The sequence below is a fragment of the Falco cherrug genome, chromosome 5 (genome assembly GCF_023634085.1).
Source record: "Falco cherrug isolate bFalChe1 chromosome 5, bFalChe1.pri, whole genome shotgun sequence".
Lineage (NCBI taxonomy): Eukaryota > Metazoa > Chordata > Aves > Falconiformes > Falconidae > Falco > Falco cherrug.
The window spans coordinates 66,045,426-66,060,602 of NC_073701.1; the positions used below are offsets into that span (position 1 = coordinate 66,045,426).

Consider the following 15,177-nt stretch of genomic DNA (forward strand, 5'->3'; position numbering starts at 1 on the left):
AAAACTGTTAAATGTGGTTCTATTTCTAATTTTAACTTGAGGATGAGCAGCCATTGAATTTTCATCTGTAATTATTACCATTTTCCACCTTCATTCGTATCTGTTAATAAACACAGTTTATACATTTGTATATATGGTGCAGGTTCACATTCTTTAGATGGTGCTCAAAAGAGCACGAGGTCTTTGATATTCCACATGGCACATCTAGAAGTGATTATCTTGGCATTACTACAAGTGTAAAATGAAGATATTCCTGTTTAGACAGAGCAAGTTCTACTTATACCTTAAATAGGCTTTAAATTAAATCAGAAAATAAATGTTTCTATAACCAGCTGTGTTTGTTCTCTCTCGCTCCCTTCTTTTCTGTCTCTTTGAGATCTGGTGCTCTGTTGCCTCCTCTGTTTCTCTTTGCTTTTTTGATCAGCTTTCTCCTCCTTCCCTTTAGTTGCAGGCCAGATGTTTTTATGACATGTAGATCTTTCCAAATAAATTATTTGCTTTGTAGAGTAGCCATGTCTGCAATCACAACCTGGCCAGTCGCAAGTTGTTTCAAGTGATGTATTGTCTTTAGAAAGCGCACTTTATATGTGTTTATGTGATAGAATTTGTGATTTGCACAAGCTGCAGGTTTTGCCCCTTCTCTGTTGACGGTGAGGGAAGCACCAGAGCCCATCATTCAAGTAAATAGGAGGAGGTTGTTCCTTCTGGTGCCTCTGTCTTCCAGATGCTGAGATGCAGAGTCAGCACTGCTGAATACTAGAGGGAGGCGGCGCACACTGTTTTGAATGGAGAGAAACAGTAGATACCAGTTGTGCTGTATGTTTTAAATACAAATCTTCTTATTCTCCTGCTGCCCAAATACTAATTTTCAGCACTTATGCAACATTTTGGACTTCTGTGTTTTCTGTCTGCGCTATTTAATTTTCATGATGCTCCTTGGATGCTCCCGGGTGAAAATGTAAGGCTAGAAAAGACCTTTTGCACCATCCAGACCTACCTGTAGGTCTGAAAGTAATGGCTACCCCCATGACTCCGATAGGAAAGCTAGGCATAGGCTGAAAGACCTACTAAGACAGACAAAAGGAGATGTGGGCAAATGTTAGGCTGTTTTTGTTGCCTGCTTATACCAAAAAACTATGATTTGCTGCATGTCTACTGCAGGAGCTTGAAAATATTTTTCTTCTTCCTGCCCACAAAGATGACACCTGCAGGTACTCTGGGTAAGAATAATGCATAGAACACATACAGAGTTAGTATCTGTCCTGAAGACAGCACAGTCTGCACACATGCAACTGCTTCTACAGCTGATCAATATGGTTTTACCATGACATTGAATTAAGGCACTTACTGGTGAGGAACTGTGTCTCTGTGTCTGGTGTTTTCATGGCCTGTAACAGTAAAGGGATTCCTCCACCTGTATGTATGTGCCTAACACAAATAGCAAATGCAGGACTGTCTAATACCATGTGGTTACTGCTCTCCTGATAAAATTAGTATTTTAGATGTCAGATTGCTGGAGTCTGGGACTAAAATTGATCTCCCATGTACAAGTATCTTAAAGGCTGTATAAAAAGCAACAGAAAACCCCAAATCAACAGAGGAAACAGACAAAAATGCAATCATTTGTTTTAGATAAAAATTGACAAAAACCGCAATAAGAGCCAAGGTAAAACCTAATGAGATACAGCCTTTTGAGTTATAGCCCATTTCTTGCTACTCGCATTCACCAGTGAAGTACTCTGTTCTGCCAACACCTGGTCTCGTGTTCCATGATTTCTAATAACATAAGAGCTGCAGGCAATGAGTTGCTCATTTTTCTAGAAGATTTTAGGAGGAGATACGTAAATGAACTGTCTGCTTTCTCAAAGCATGCTGGAAAGACTCCACTTGCTTTGCTTCTGAAGTGGAGGCCAATTTCCTTTCTACCTCAAACTTTGCATAGGCGTAATGTATAGGTATGCCTCAGACTTGGTAGGCTTGCCTAGCTACAACTTGATTGCTGTAGGTGGCCTGCAGGCAGGTTACAGCTACTTCTGGAAGTGCCAGACGTTCTTAAGGTATCTGAGCTGCTCTTGCCCAGCAGTCCCAGCACGGCCAGCATGCTGGAAGTGCTGTGAAGAACAAGGCTCCATGCTGAAACAGAGACATGCTATTTCTCACCTTCACTTCAGGCATGTAGGTGGGATTCATCTTGCCTAATACATGTATCTAAAAGTTAGGGATCTAATCCCTTTGTAGTCAATGGAGAGAGATGGTAATGCTTTTTAGTACAACTAATCTCTCCTCGCTGACAATAGAGAAACCCTAGATGACTAGCTTAGACTAATTGCTCAACTTCAAAGGTGGGATTTAGCCATCTAAAACAGTAAAATGCTATCAGATTAAAGAGTAGCTTTTCACACCTATACAAAACCAATGTGATTTGAGCCTAAATAACTACACAGAACAGCAGATAACTGAGACTTAGCCTGCAGGTCCCCCTTGTGAGAAGACATTTTAAATGTTTGTGCGACTCACAATAATACAGTGGTTTATATAGTTTTTGCCATTCTGTATTACTGTCACACTGCTTTGGAGTTTATCGGGTTTTTCCATTGTAAAGATGGAGATGTGAGCAAGAGGTTAATTGGCTTGCGTAAGATCTGACATAAGGATGTGTGGTGAAATGGGAAAACAAATCAAGGCTTTCAATTCCTCTCATGATTGTACTCATGATTTTTGGGCTGTTGTCCTGGACGCTTGTACACCATTTCTCTGTCATGATATGCAGTTCATTGCTTGGCTGGTAGTATTGCTTGTTTAGTGTACTAAAATGGCATTGTATTTTGGCCTCTGAATATTTTTAAAATACTGTAAACAAATGGAATGGTCAAAGAATAATTTGAAGTAGAAGGCAGAAGGCATATTTTTAATTGATATAAATCACTCACTGTTACTGGTTTGCCACGGAAGTTTTGATCATTTCGCCTCTGTAAATGATTGGTATTCCAGTGGCTTTTCAAGGATGTGCAACATCACATAATTATTTAGCAAACTTGTAGGCCATATGTAGAAGGCTTGGGTTTACATTAAGTACTGGGCAATGAAACTACTAAATTTCCACTATATGTAACGTGGGCAGAACATTCTGCAATATGTACATATCAGTTATGAATCTACCATCAATTTTGATGTTAAATGTTGAATTTAAACTCCACAGCTGGACTTTCATCTTGAAAGAAGCCAGATAGCCCTGTTCATCTGCTTTAATCTTCCCGTTAGCCATATTATTTTAAAGGCACTCCTGCTTAGTACATTTTAAATTGAAAAATAATACTCATATTCCCCCTTATTCCTAGCAGCTGTGATCCCTCTGCAGATGTTCTGTCAGACGTTTCATTATGTGATAGAAAGCATAGGTTCTTTTTGTCTGTCGGTGTTACTGCTTTGTGGATTTTATTTTCTTTTTCTTTATTTATTCCTTTGGTCATAGATGAGTCCTTCCATAATACTTCACTTTATTTCCTATTGCTGCTGCTTTGCCTTCTTTCTAAGTACAGAAACGATCAAGAACTTGCAACTGCGTGGAGCTGCCCAACAGAAGCCCATTGATTCCCCACCAAAGGGCTCTGTGTGAGCCATTCTACTCCTGCCTCAAAAGAAAGCTTTGTTCCCTCAGCTGGTAGTGTCTTAAGATGCTGATCCCTGCCATATTTTTGGAAAACTGTAGCAGTTTATCAGACTGTTTGACACTTCCTGTTCAGCTGTATATTCTGTAGCATACTCTGGTATTTGCTGCTTCTCATACATCAGTCTCACAAGCACGAGACTGGTCTGGAGCAGCCCAGGCGTCACGGTGAGTTATGCTGGGCCCAAGTCATTTGGAGGTGAACACTGAAGGAGGAGGAATCTGGAGTGCTGGTGGCCATGCCTGAAATGGTGGTAATGGATTTAGTATTTGGGGCAGGAGGTATGGGATTTGTCATGTTGGTTGAGTATTTTCCTGGCCGCCTTCCATGACTGTTCAGATATTTTTAGCATGAAGTACAAGCTATGTTGTCTCCGTTGACCTTGGAGCATGACATTTAACATGGAATTGGTTTGAATTGCTAATCATTAAAATGATGTATTATTTTTTATTACAAGAGCAACTAGAATCCTGGTCATGTTTTGCAGATGAAAAGGAAGCAAATTGAAACCTGTCTTGTCTTGACTTGCAGTCCTTCATGATACCCATGTTTCCCAAACTATCATCTTCAGCTTTTTCTCTCTACAGTATTAAAAGTAGATTATGCCTAAGCTTGGTTTTTAACTTGCATTTTGGTGATTTGGCAGATGTTCTGTCCGAATGACTGAAACAAATCCTGTGGTCTCACAGTACTCAGCAAGAAGTGTAGAACAAAATGATCATTTCTGTTGCAAACAATTTATGACCTTAATAGAAGTTTACAGCTGCTATCAGAAAGGCAAGATCTTGCTATCAGTGTATTTATACTGGTGATGGCTCCCTCTTTACTTTCATTCCCAGACTGAAGTTTACCAAAAAGATAAGTCCCTAAATGCCAGCCTTCTGTTAAGGAATTAGAAGCAGTAGCACTGCATCAGGATACTGTAGCAGTAAATTTTAAAGCAGTAAAATATATGTAGGAAAAGAGGTTCAGGCCAAGCACAGACATAGCCAGGAGTCTATGGAAGCTTGAATTCAAATTTTGAGGTCCAGATCTATAGCTTGGTGTGTTTGATTCCTACTGGGCTTTTGACTAGTTGTCGATTTTGGATGTTTTGTGTTTATTGAGTTTTGCACATTCGTATGTTAACAGGACTTCAGAGGAAATGACAGTAATTTTAAAGATGCATTTTACTGCCACAGTGGTGCAGAGAAGCCTTGACTGGAAAAAGCATCAAGGTCTTGTTGACTTTTTCAATCTACTAATGAAGCACCTACTCAAGTATGTGATGTAGATTTAAAAAAAAATAACATAAAAAACGCAACCATCCTCCTGCCTCAAAAGTAGCTGTGTAGTGTAAAGATTTACCCAGCAAAAATTGAAACAAAGATGAGAAAATAAACCTTCCTTTGACTACCTTGGCAAGTGGGAAGACCACAACCTGTTTGTACAAATTACGCAGCGGATCTCCCAAGTAGGGCCAAAGAGGCTGTGTCCCAGAAATCAGTGTCACACTATAGTTCCTTTCATACATAGGAAGTGAGTGAATCATTGAATAATGCAATGCCCTTTCCAGTCTGGGAGAGCTCTGCCAAAGCCAAGTGTAAAGGACTGGGTTAGAGCAAACTCAGTTACTTGGTAATTGAGTTGTGTTTTGGAGGGGTTAAAATCAGAGGAAATTTGGAGGGGTTAAAATTGCGAAGAAAAACTGAAAACTTGAAGAAGATCCCCAGGTGCCTGCATTAATACTCCCCAGTCTCTCTGATGTGAGCTGGCAGGTCCCATAAAGCCACTCAGCCTTGAACAGGGAAGGGAAGGAGGGAGAGAGCAGGAGCTCCAGCTGCGACTCCAGAGCCCCAGAAAGAGCCTCTAACCCAATTCCCTTAAAGTACACAAGCCTCACGAGCCACAGCATCTGTTTGCCACTGTATTCAACTAGTTCACAGGGCAAACAAAAGATCCATATCAAACATGCATCCTTCCAGAGGGGGAAAGCCTTCCCTCATTTGCCCATAGATTTTTGCCCCTTTTCTTTCAGTTGTATATATATATAATTTCTTTTTTTTTTTTTTTTTTTTTTTTTTTTAGAGGAGGGGTGTGGGGGGGTGTTGTTAATTTTTTTTTTGGATGGTAATTGAGAGAGCTAACACCAGCTAGGCTAGAGTGAACGCAAACAAGACCCCTATAGGCAGCACAGTGCATTAATGTAAAATATGCCCAGACAACATAACTTGTCAGAGAGGATTATTTCTGCTTAGTGAATCTGCAGGGGCCCCTTTGCTCCACCACTCAGCGTCTGACTAGAGAGAGAAAGAGTAGCCATTAGTGAGTAGCTACTGTGGCATTGATGTTTGAGCGCACTTCTGAACTGGCTTTTGTTGAGAATATCGGTGCAGAAAGCATGCGCTGTCCCAAATCCGCTGTTACTATGAGAAATGAGGAGCTGCTTTTAAGGTATGTTGTCTCCTTTGTTTTAACGCGTGCTTTTGAGTTGCCTGGGCCCGCTGCAACTATAACCGTGCTGTGTATTAAGTAGTTTCCCTATTTAAATGAAAAGACAGGCGTTGCTGTGTGCAAGTAGCATTTTCCACTAGTTAGAATTGCACATTTCATTTATGACGACAAATATACAGAGAGGACAAGGAGGAAAAAAAATTATTTTTTTTTGTTTTTCTTACCTCTAAATGAGAGCTAGTATTTCTTTTATCACCTCCTTTGCAATATATCTGCCTGCTTCATTATTATGCACTGGGCATGGAATAAGCATGGAAAAAGCTCAGGGAGACTCCATATTAGAGCTATTGCCCTAAATACCACTTTAATTTTCACTTAGCCTATGTAAATAGTTTCTAATGCTCTACCTAGTCTTTACCACTTGAAGATGTTTTAAAAATATCTTAATGCTCCCTTATGTGGGATTACACATATATTCTCTTATGTTCCAAGGTTTAGTGGGGGGCCAGCATCGACTACTCTTTTCAGAGACACACACAGACACACGCACATACACACAGAATTATTGTAGAATTGGCACCCCGCTTTGAAAAATGTAGTCTTTTGTTTATTTGCGAGCAGACATTGTAGCATTGAATACATCTTTTGGTCTGACAATGGGACAGCTGAACAATGGTGCTGTCAAACTAGCTTAATGTATGTCTGGCGATGGGGTGGCTTGGTTGTGGGTTGTTTTTTTTTTTTTTTTTGCTTTCCTTTTCTCAGCCCCTTTTTCATTTCCCTTAATCTTTTTGTCTATACAGTAGAATATGAAGTGCATTGCCTATTTTGTGACGGTTGTTTCATTTGATATCGGCTGCTAATAGTGCAGGGAGGGGGAGGTTTGTATTTTACAATTATGCCTATTGCATTAAGTTGGAGATTTATTACTAACCTCTCCTTTAACTGTGGCGAGAAAACTTATTGATTCTGAAAGCTTACAATACTGCTGTCAATCTGGCAAATACATAGTTGCCAAATGTGCCCTTGCCTGATTTTATGCCTGATCATATCAACTTTAACTGCTGTTTTGAAGATACTGTTTCTAATTTTGTTTAGGTAATGAAAATGCAATAAAAATGATAAATCAGATCTCAAAGTGGGAGCCCATGCTATTTTCCATTTTTATAATCCAGCTATTAGCATACGTTAGAATTTTTAAGGTCAGGCAGAATAATTTACCTGGATGTTTCCTATCCCAAAATCTAACAAATTATTCATACGACATTTCATGAATTATCTTTCTATTTAGACAGCCATAGTTCAGCATTATAACGGTTAACAGTTTTGGGTTTTAATTTGGTAAAATGTTCATGTACCTTATACATTATGAAAAGAAATTGTTATAAAGCTTTTGAAAAATTTTGAGTTACTACTTGGACAGCAGCTTGTGTCTTAAATATAATGAATTGTCACCAGTCTGTGGAGTTTCTGAAACTGTTCAAGTCTTTAATTACTTTACATCTTAAGTAAATATATTACTTTCAGTAATAATTGTAATCATTTTCTCAGAGAAAAGAGAGGTATTTATCAGTGGATTCTATTTTTTGCTTAGATCAATTAAATATAGGGGCTTTGTGCTTTTTCTTAAACTGGATTCTAGTGAATGATTTATATCTCTCTCTATATATTGAGGGGTCTCTTGGACCCCTAAATTAAAAAAAAAACCACCAACAACAAACCAACAGACATTAAAGATTTGTTGGTAGCGGTCAGGGCTCTCTAAAGCATGTATTTTCAACAAAAAATGTTTTATGGGGAAACTCTGAGTACTTAGTATGCTGTTTTGCATTTTTTGTGATGCTGTTGCATCTCCTTCCCTTGTGTGTTGAGACGGTATAAATCAATAGGAAAGAATTTATGTGAACAAAAAGGTAATACTGCATAAAATACTCTAGAAGGCTAGAGGTTATGGATTATCAGGTAGTACTTGCATGCTGTGTGTTGTGTGTAAACGTGAAGAAAGCAAGGATGGTGTTTAATATAATGGGACCATGCTGTAATTCACTTTCTTGGAGGAACTTATTTCGAGACAAAGATTAACTCGTTCACAACTGCTCTGCTCTGCCAGAACTGGAGGGAGAGTATTTTTTTTTATCAAGTTACCTTCCTGCAGCCTGGGCTTTCTAGCACCTGCTGCCCTTTCTGAGTGGCAATAAAGTGCAACCCTCGCTCTTGGTTCCATGGAAGTGCCCCTTTAGTGGTTGCCCAGAGTAGGGTGAATGCCGCTTGCGTAGCAGCCACCACCAGACACCTAGGCAGCATACCCAGTCACCACTTTTAAGGACTATTCGAAGCTAAAACTGTTTCCTAAGAACTCTTCTCACAGGTGAGTTCATACTAAATTTACAGTAGTCCCTACGTTTTCAGATAAAATGCTGCATAAAATACATATACTACAGATTTTTTATCTTCGATTTGCAATTACTTTGTTCTTTTCCAAGGCTATTTTCTGATACTTTTTTTGATAATTTTGCATTCACATCAAAGACTAATTTTTGAATTAGTCTGTGTGAACCCTACTGAAAAAAAAATAATTTCTGTGCATATTTACTGAAATATTGCTTTTTGAGCCATAACAATTATCATTAACATCAAAGAAGATGAAGCAAATCTGTAACACAAGCCATTTCTTAGCGTGCTTTAACAAAAGTGTCGGTTTTTGAGAGACTGTATAGGTTTAGACATCTTATGCCTGAACATTGCAGGTGTCCTTAGTGTTACCTGTTTTGAATCTTACCCATTCACAAAGCAATGTGGTGCCTTCCAGTTGTCAAACTTGGCAACATGTTTCCACAACAGTGCTAAGAGAGGTAATTCAGACTCTACATGATTTGTTATTTGTTCTTGCAATGACCAGGTGTTAAGTCAAAAAGAAAGACCAACCTTGGTCCTACCAGCCAGAGCAAGAGCAGGATAGGTTTTAACCTGGGAACTGCCCTTCCATGCTGCCATAGGAAATGGAAGTGAATTATATTTATATATTAGCCTGGAGTTTTTGTCTTTTTTTTTTTTTCCCCCATGAACCACAGTCTCTAGCATCAACATGTTAATATTCCCTTTGTTAAATGAGAATAAAAGTGAAGTGTTTCTGTTAGCAAATGCAAGTATGAAGGGACTGAGAGCAGCCCTGCCAAGAAGGATGTGGGGGTGTTGGTGGGTGAAAGCTGGGTGTGAGCCAGCAATGAGCACTTGCAGCCCAGAAAGCCAGCCGTATCCTGGGCTGCATCAAAAGAAGCATGGCCAGCAGGCTGGGGGAGGTGATTCTCCCCCTCTGTTCTGCTCTGGTGAGACCCCACCTGCAGTGGTATGACCAGCTCTGGGATCCTCAATACAGGAAAGACATGGACCTGTTGGAGCAGGTCCAGAGGAGGCCATGAAGATGCTCAGAGGGCTGGAGCCTCTCTCCTGTGAGGAAGGGCTGAGACAGTTGGGCTTGTTCAGCCTGGAGAAGAGAAGGCTCCAGAGAAACCTTACTGTGGCCTTTCAGTATTTAAAGGGGGCTTATATGAAAGATGGGGACAGACTTTTTAGCAGCGCCTGTTGCAATAGGACAAGGTGTAGTGGTTTTAAACTAAAAGAGTAGATTTGGAATAGGTATAAGGAATACCTTTTTTACAATAAGCATGGTGAAACACTGGCACAGGTTGCCCAGAGAGGTGGAAGATGTCCCATCCCTGGAAACATTCAAGGTCAGGTTGGATGGGGCTCTGAAAAACCTGGTCTAGTTGAAGGTGTCCCAGCTCACAGCAGGGCAGTTGGACTAGATGGCCTTTAAATGTGCCTTCCAACCCAAACTGTGCTATGATTCTCTGATTCTATATAAGATTGTAAACTATACCTTTGGGGCTGAAAAACAAAGGAGAGCATTCAATTAATATTCATATCTAGAAGTTTTACTGCAAGTGTAGATTGTGCTTGAATACTTAAGAAGTCATTCAGGAGTGAATCAATACTAATTATTGTAATCAGCAGGGTTAATTAGCTGAAGATGTTGCTGATGGAAAGTTCACTGCTTACAGCTCTGAAAACACCTAAGTTGATGAAATCTGAAAGCAAGATGTCTAAAAGGACTTTGTATGGAGAGAAAAGCTTGGCTTTCCTTTGGCATTTCAAGAGCCAGTTGTTCCAAAGAGGAAACATAGCCTGTACTTTGTGTTTTGCACTATATTAATTCAGGGGTGTTAGAAGATGCAACTAAATCTGTCTTGAAGATATTTTGTGGTAGTTTCTCATTAAATGCAAGTACCATTTTGGATAACCTGGACTGTCTCTGCAACATTCATTTGTAGATTACCATAAATTAATATGTATAATCTTATGCATTTGAAATTTTGTTGCAGCACTGTTATTTGGAACAGTTATTTAGTTTTGTTTTGGGATGGGGTTTGTTTGGGTTTTTTTTTCATTTTCCCATTTGTGTACAGGCACAGGGACTTTATATGCTAAAAATATAGAAATTACATATGCTTTATATCTAATATACAGGTAAATACCTCTGTGCATATGTAGACACATACACTTGTGCACATAAGTTCAAACATTGTTTCACTAAGGGTGTTTATTTCTACAGTAATGTGCCCTCAAAACTCCCACTCAGTATCCATCTGCAAAAAAGTATTCAACTACATATAATTCAAAGGACTGTTGTTGAACAAGTAGTTAGTGAAATTTAAGTTAGATGATAAGGAATAAAGATTGAAAAGAAATGACTGAAGAAAATCCTTTCTTTTCCCTTAATTAAAGCAGTTGTGTTTCTTAAAGTGAGCATTACTGAATTCAAGCAAAACCTAGCTGTAAAAAATCTTTCTCATGACTGAATTGTGAGAATATTTTTTCCTTAATGCTAGGTATTTTGTTTTGGGTTTTTTTTCTCCCCTTTCCCTCTAGTTATATCCATTAAGTTTATAACCAAGATGAATGTCTGGATGTTATTGGAGCAAAAGAAAAAAACCAAACACAAAAACCCCTTCTCAGTCACTCATGCACCCCCCAGTCAACACCCCCCACCCCCACCCCCCCCAAAGTCAAGTGATGCTTTCAGAAGAAAGAAACTCCGTTTCAAAACACATCTTCCTTTCCTCTCTAATAACATTAGAGATTATCACGTGCAGGTGCTATTTATCTTTGCAACTGCTTTCCTATGACTGTTTTACTGCTTCCAACACATTTACTTGTATGTCAGCCATAGAAAAGGTAACTGAAAATGGCAGCTGTTGAGAAAGCATGTCGCCATGCCTGGAATGACATGCATTATCGGGGCAGCAGGAGTTGCTGGCTCTACAGCCCATTTCTACTTGACCTGCCGAATGATTGGCTGCCTGGGATGGTGATGAATCAGTGGAGTTTATGAAACAGGACTGCTGGCATCCTCACAGAGGAAATAAAAACAGGATTATTTCCCGCCCCCCCCCCCCCCAACTCTTGCCGTAGCAAAAAGCTTTGTTGTTGTTGTTCGTTTGTGTGTTTGTTTTGTTTTGTGTTATTTCACCCTGCAGCAGAAGGAAATGTGTCAATTAAAGTTGCTTTGCAAGTTAATGATGCTCTGAAGGTTAACTGTCTTTACTGAATGGCAGAGGGCAGGAGTTTTCCCAAATTTTGTGTAATTCTTGATCTGGACCCTAATTTTCTCGCCTCTCACTCCAGTCTTGAGACTGAGATAGCATAGCTAGTAACCGGGTCCAGAAGGATGTAAAAAGGATTTTAGCAGTTTTCACTCACAACTTTACTTTCTCTGATGATCTAAGGATCAGTGACCATTTTGTGGGCTAATATCAGACAGATCCATCTTCAGGGTTTCTGAACTTATGGCTAAATTGACATTTCTGGAAAGCATCGACTCCCAGATTTGCACTCAGTTTCTAGGTGGTTCATGAAATTATATTATGCATTAAGCCCACATTACTGGATTAGGCTATTATGAGTCGGTGCTTGTAGGAAAGTAATCGTAGATCTGTAAACCTGCCAGTGCACTGACAAGACTGACACAGTGTGGATCACAAGCTGCCCTGCAAAATGCAGCCAAGTAAAAATGATCCTTCTATGTCAATTAAAACACCCAAAATTGTGTTTGGGGCTGGGGAATGGAGAGAATTACTTGCCTGTCTCTCCATGTAGCATACTCAGTGGCTGATGTGTTAGCCTGCATCTCTTGTTCAGGTAGAATAACCTAATTTTAAGTTAACTCTCACTGATTCAGAGAAATAGGGTTACCAATAAAATTGCTTAGGAAGTTTTAAATGTGGCACTTCTATGAAGATAATGCTTTCTGCCATTAGATTAGACAGGGTTTTTCTTGAGTCTCATGCTTTGCTGCCTAAGCTTTTTCTCCACTAGTTTTGAGAAGCAATTTGCATGCTCACACATGCTATTAGACTTTTTCACCTTCCTCCGAGTAATTCAGCAGTGGCTGCTGCTGGACACTGGGAAGGCAGCAGCGCTCTTGTTATTTCAGGCACAACCTTGCATTGTCCCTGCGAGGCTTGTGCGATAGAGGACGGTAAACTTTTACCGTCGAGAAGGGTGGTGTGGGGAACTGTTGCTTGTGCCCTTTGGTGTAGAAGGTAGAAGCTGTCCTCACTCTGGAGTTCCCATGGTAGCAAATCAGCAGGTCATCTTCAAGAGCAGCCTTTGAGGATGCCAGACAACAGTCTGTCACTGGGAGGAAGATAGAGCAGAGGGTTGGAGGGGGGAGGAAAAAGTGACAGAAAATCAGAGAGAGGATACGGGAATTTACTATCTCTTTTAGACAAATAGAGGAGTGAAGAGAAAAGCAAGGGCACCTGAACGTAGATCATCTGGAAATTGAACCTTGCAAGTGTAGATAGCTGTGGATGATATGATAGCTGTGCTGTGGAGTGAATTTAAGATTCAAATCCTGCACCTGCTCTCCCTGGAAGCTCCAGGTCAGCATCTGAAGAATTGAGGCCCTCTAGAAAGGAAATGGTGAATTATCAAAAAACTTAGAGACTCGATTTTCTAAAGTAACAACCTCTTGGTTTCATTTTCCTTCTCTTCTGCCTAAAAATGATCTATTTTCAGCTAAACTGTGAGGAAGAAGCTCACTCTGAAGCTTGAGAATGTGCCTGCATCATTTCAGCCCACATTTAATTTTAATGAGAGAGTTATATAACCCCCTTAAAAATAACAAAACACCAACAGAACTGCATCGGCAACACCAGGTGTTCTGCAGTGCTGCTCCAATGAATCATATGGAGATTTGTCTGTGCAGGGCTGATGAACATACATTTAACTCATTTAACCCCCACCCCCAAATATACCGATCCAAAGTAACCAAAATTTTTCCTGAAGAGCCTTTTCTGTCACAAAAAGATGCCAAATTAGATGGCTGCCCTATGAACCTCATGGTTTCAGCATTTTTCCCTTACAAAATTGTGTTAGCAATGGGTTGGGTTTTTTTAACAAAAGTTGGAGGTGAATTATTGGGACTCTACTGAAGTGAAACATGTTATGTTAAACACCAAGTTGGATTTAATGTTTTGCTTCAGAAAAGAAAGGCAATGTTCCTGTTTGTTGTACTGAGCCCCAAATCTCTGAAATCATTAAGAACAGCCCGTTTAATAGGCAGCTCTGGCACTAATAAACACATGACTTCATCAATGTTCCTTTCAGAGAGAGAATTTTGGGGGAAAATTGAATCAGCGATTTTGAGTCTGTTAAAGAACTTGGTTCAGATGCAATCCTGGACTCTGGGAAGTCCTTCAGCCACTGGGTGCGGGAAGGTGGGGAAGGATCACAATGCACTTGCCATTCTCATGCTCTTTCTCTCTGCAACCATTACAAGCCATTACCAGAGGCAGGGTCACCAACTAGTTGAACATTTTGATCTGACCTATGTGGCAATTTTTGCATTGTTCATTTAAGGGGGAAATAGAAAAAAGACACCAATGAAGCCAAAGCAGTTATGGTGCAGTTTTCTGCACCTGTGAATGCCTTATAGTTACTGCAGGAGTCTTTTCTTTCCGTTCTTCATGTCTGTGGGAAATAATGATGTCAAAGAAAGATAGTTACTTTACTTATTATCAGGGTGATTGTTTGTTATTTTTGAGGACCAAGATCTATGGTAGACACTTCACAAGCAAACAAAAAGAAAGACCTGTGAAATTTCCTACCTTAAAGGTGTCACAATTTTAAGCATGAGATCCAATCGTTGGCAGTGAAAAAGAGAGAAAAACACATTGTAGTGGTCCATGAGAAGGGAAGATGGCAGATTAATATTATGAAGACCCTGCTGTTAGAAGTGGAGTGCATTAGGTTAATTCAGGTATTGTAATAAACTCCTCAGAATTCTTTATATTTTGTTGTTAAAAATAAGTCTACTTTTGGCTTCCAGTCTCTTTGGATGTACCTTACCCAACCTCTTGCCTTGATGATGCCGCATTAGAACTTCATGCTTGCCTTTGCCCATTGCTTTTGGAGTTGGAGCTGTCCTTCAGCATTGCCCCTGATTCAGCCTTTTGCTGTCTTAAGCCCATCCTCACCATCTGCTTCCCTGATCCTATATTTCTCCCAATAACCAACCTCCCTAGCTGGGCAAATATCTTCAGAAATCTCAAATTTATATAAAATGAGAGAGGTTCTTGTGTCTCCTAGTAGTTGTTCCTGTGGGTTTGGATAGTGGGGAGTAAGTTGGGTGGGTTTTTTTGTTTGTTTGTTTTTGTTATGGTGGGTTTTTCCCCCTGCCCTGTGAAGGCATAAGTGGGGTTCTTGCATGTTGTGAGGGTGGAGCAACATAGTCAAGGGCACCAGATGTGTGCTTCCTCCTATCCTAAGTAATACAAAATTGTGCTTTTTCATGTGAACATAATATAATAGCCAAATCCAACGATCCAGTTCCCTCTTCCAGGGTTGTTTGGGAAGGTGCCTTTTTTAACCATAAATAATGCATCTGCTGTCAAGTAGGAAATCGGGTCTTCCCAGTGCATGCAATGACCTAGTTTCTCATCTGGTTGGGCAGCGGTTGTTGATGGAATCAGTCAGTGGGTGAGAAGTTAAGGTTGTTCATGAAAAAAAAAAA

At 39.9% G+C, this 15,177-nt stretch overlaps 1 protein-coding gene across 5 annotated transcripts in view; it reads left to right on the forward strand.

Annotated features, from left to right (window-relative positions):
• Positions 1-15,177, forward strand: part of CELF2 (CUGBP Elav-like family member 2) — a 376,856-nt gene that overhangs the window by 110,666 nt on the left and 251,013 nt on the right. The window contains exon 1 of one of the 5 annotated variants that reach the window (XM_014283716.3): positions 5,987-6,101. The exons of 3 other annotated variants lie outside the window; for them this stretch is intronic. In XM_014283716.3, the coding sequence (XP_014139191.2) occupies positions 5,995-6,101 (107 nt within the window). In that variant the 5' untranslated portion in view covers positions 5,987-5,994. Of the gene's footprint in view, positions 1-5,986; positions 6,102-15,177 lie in introns of those variants that run through there. One more of the 5 variants, XM_014283717.3, reaches the window with a different exon arrangement.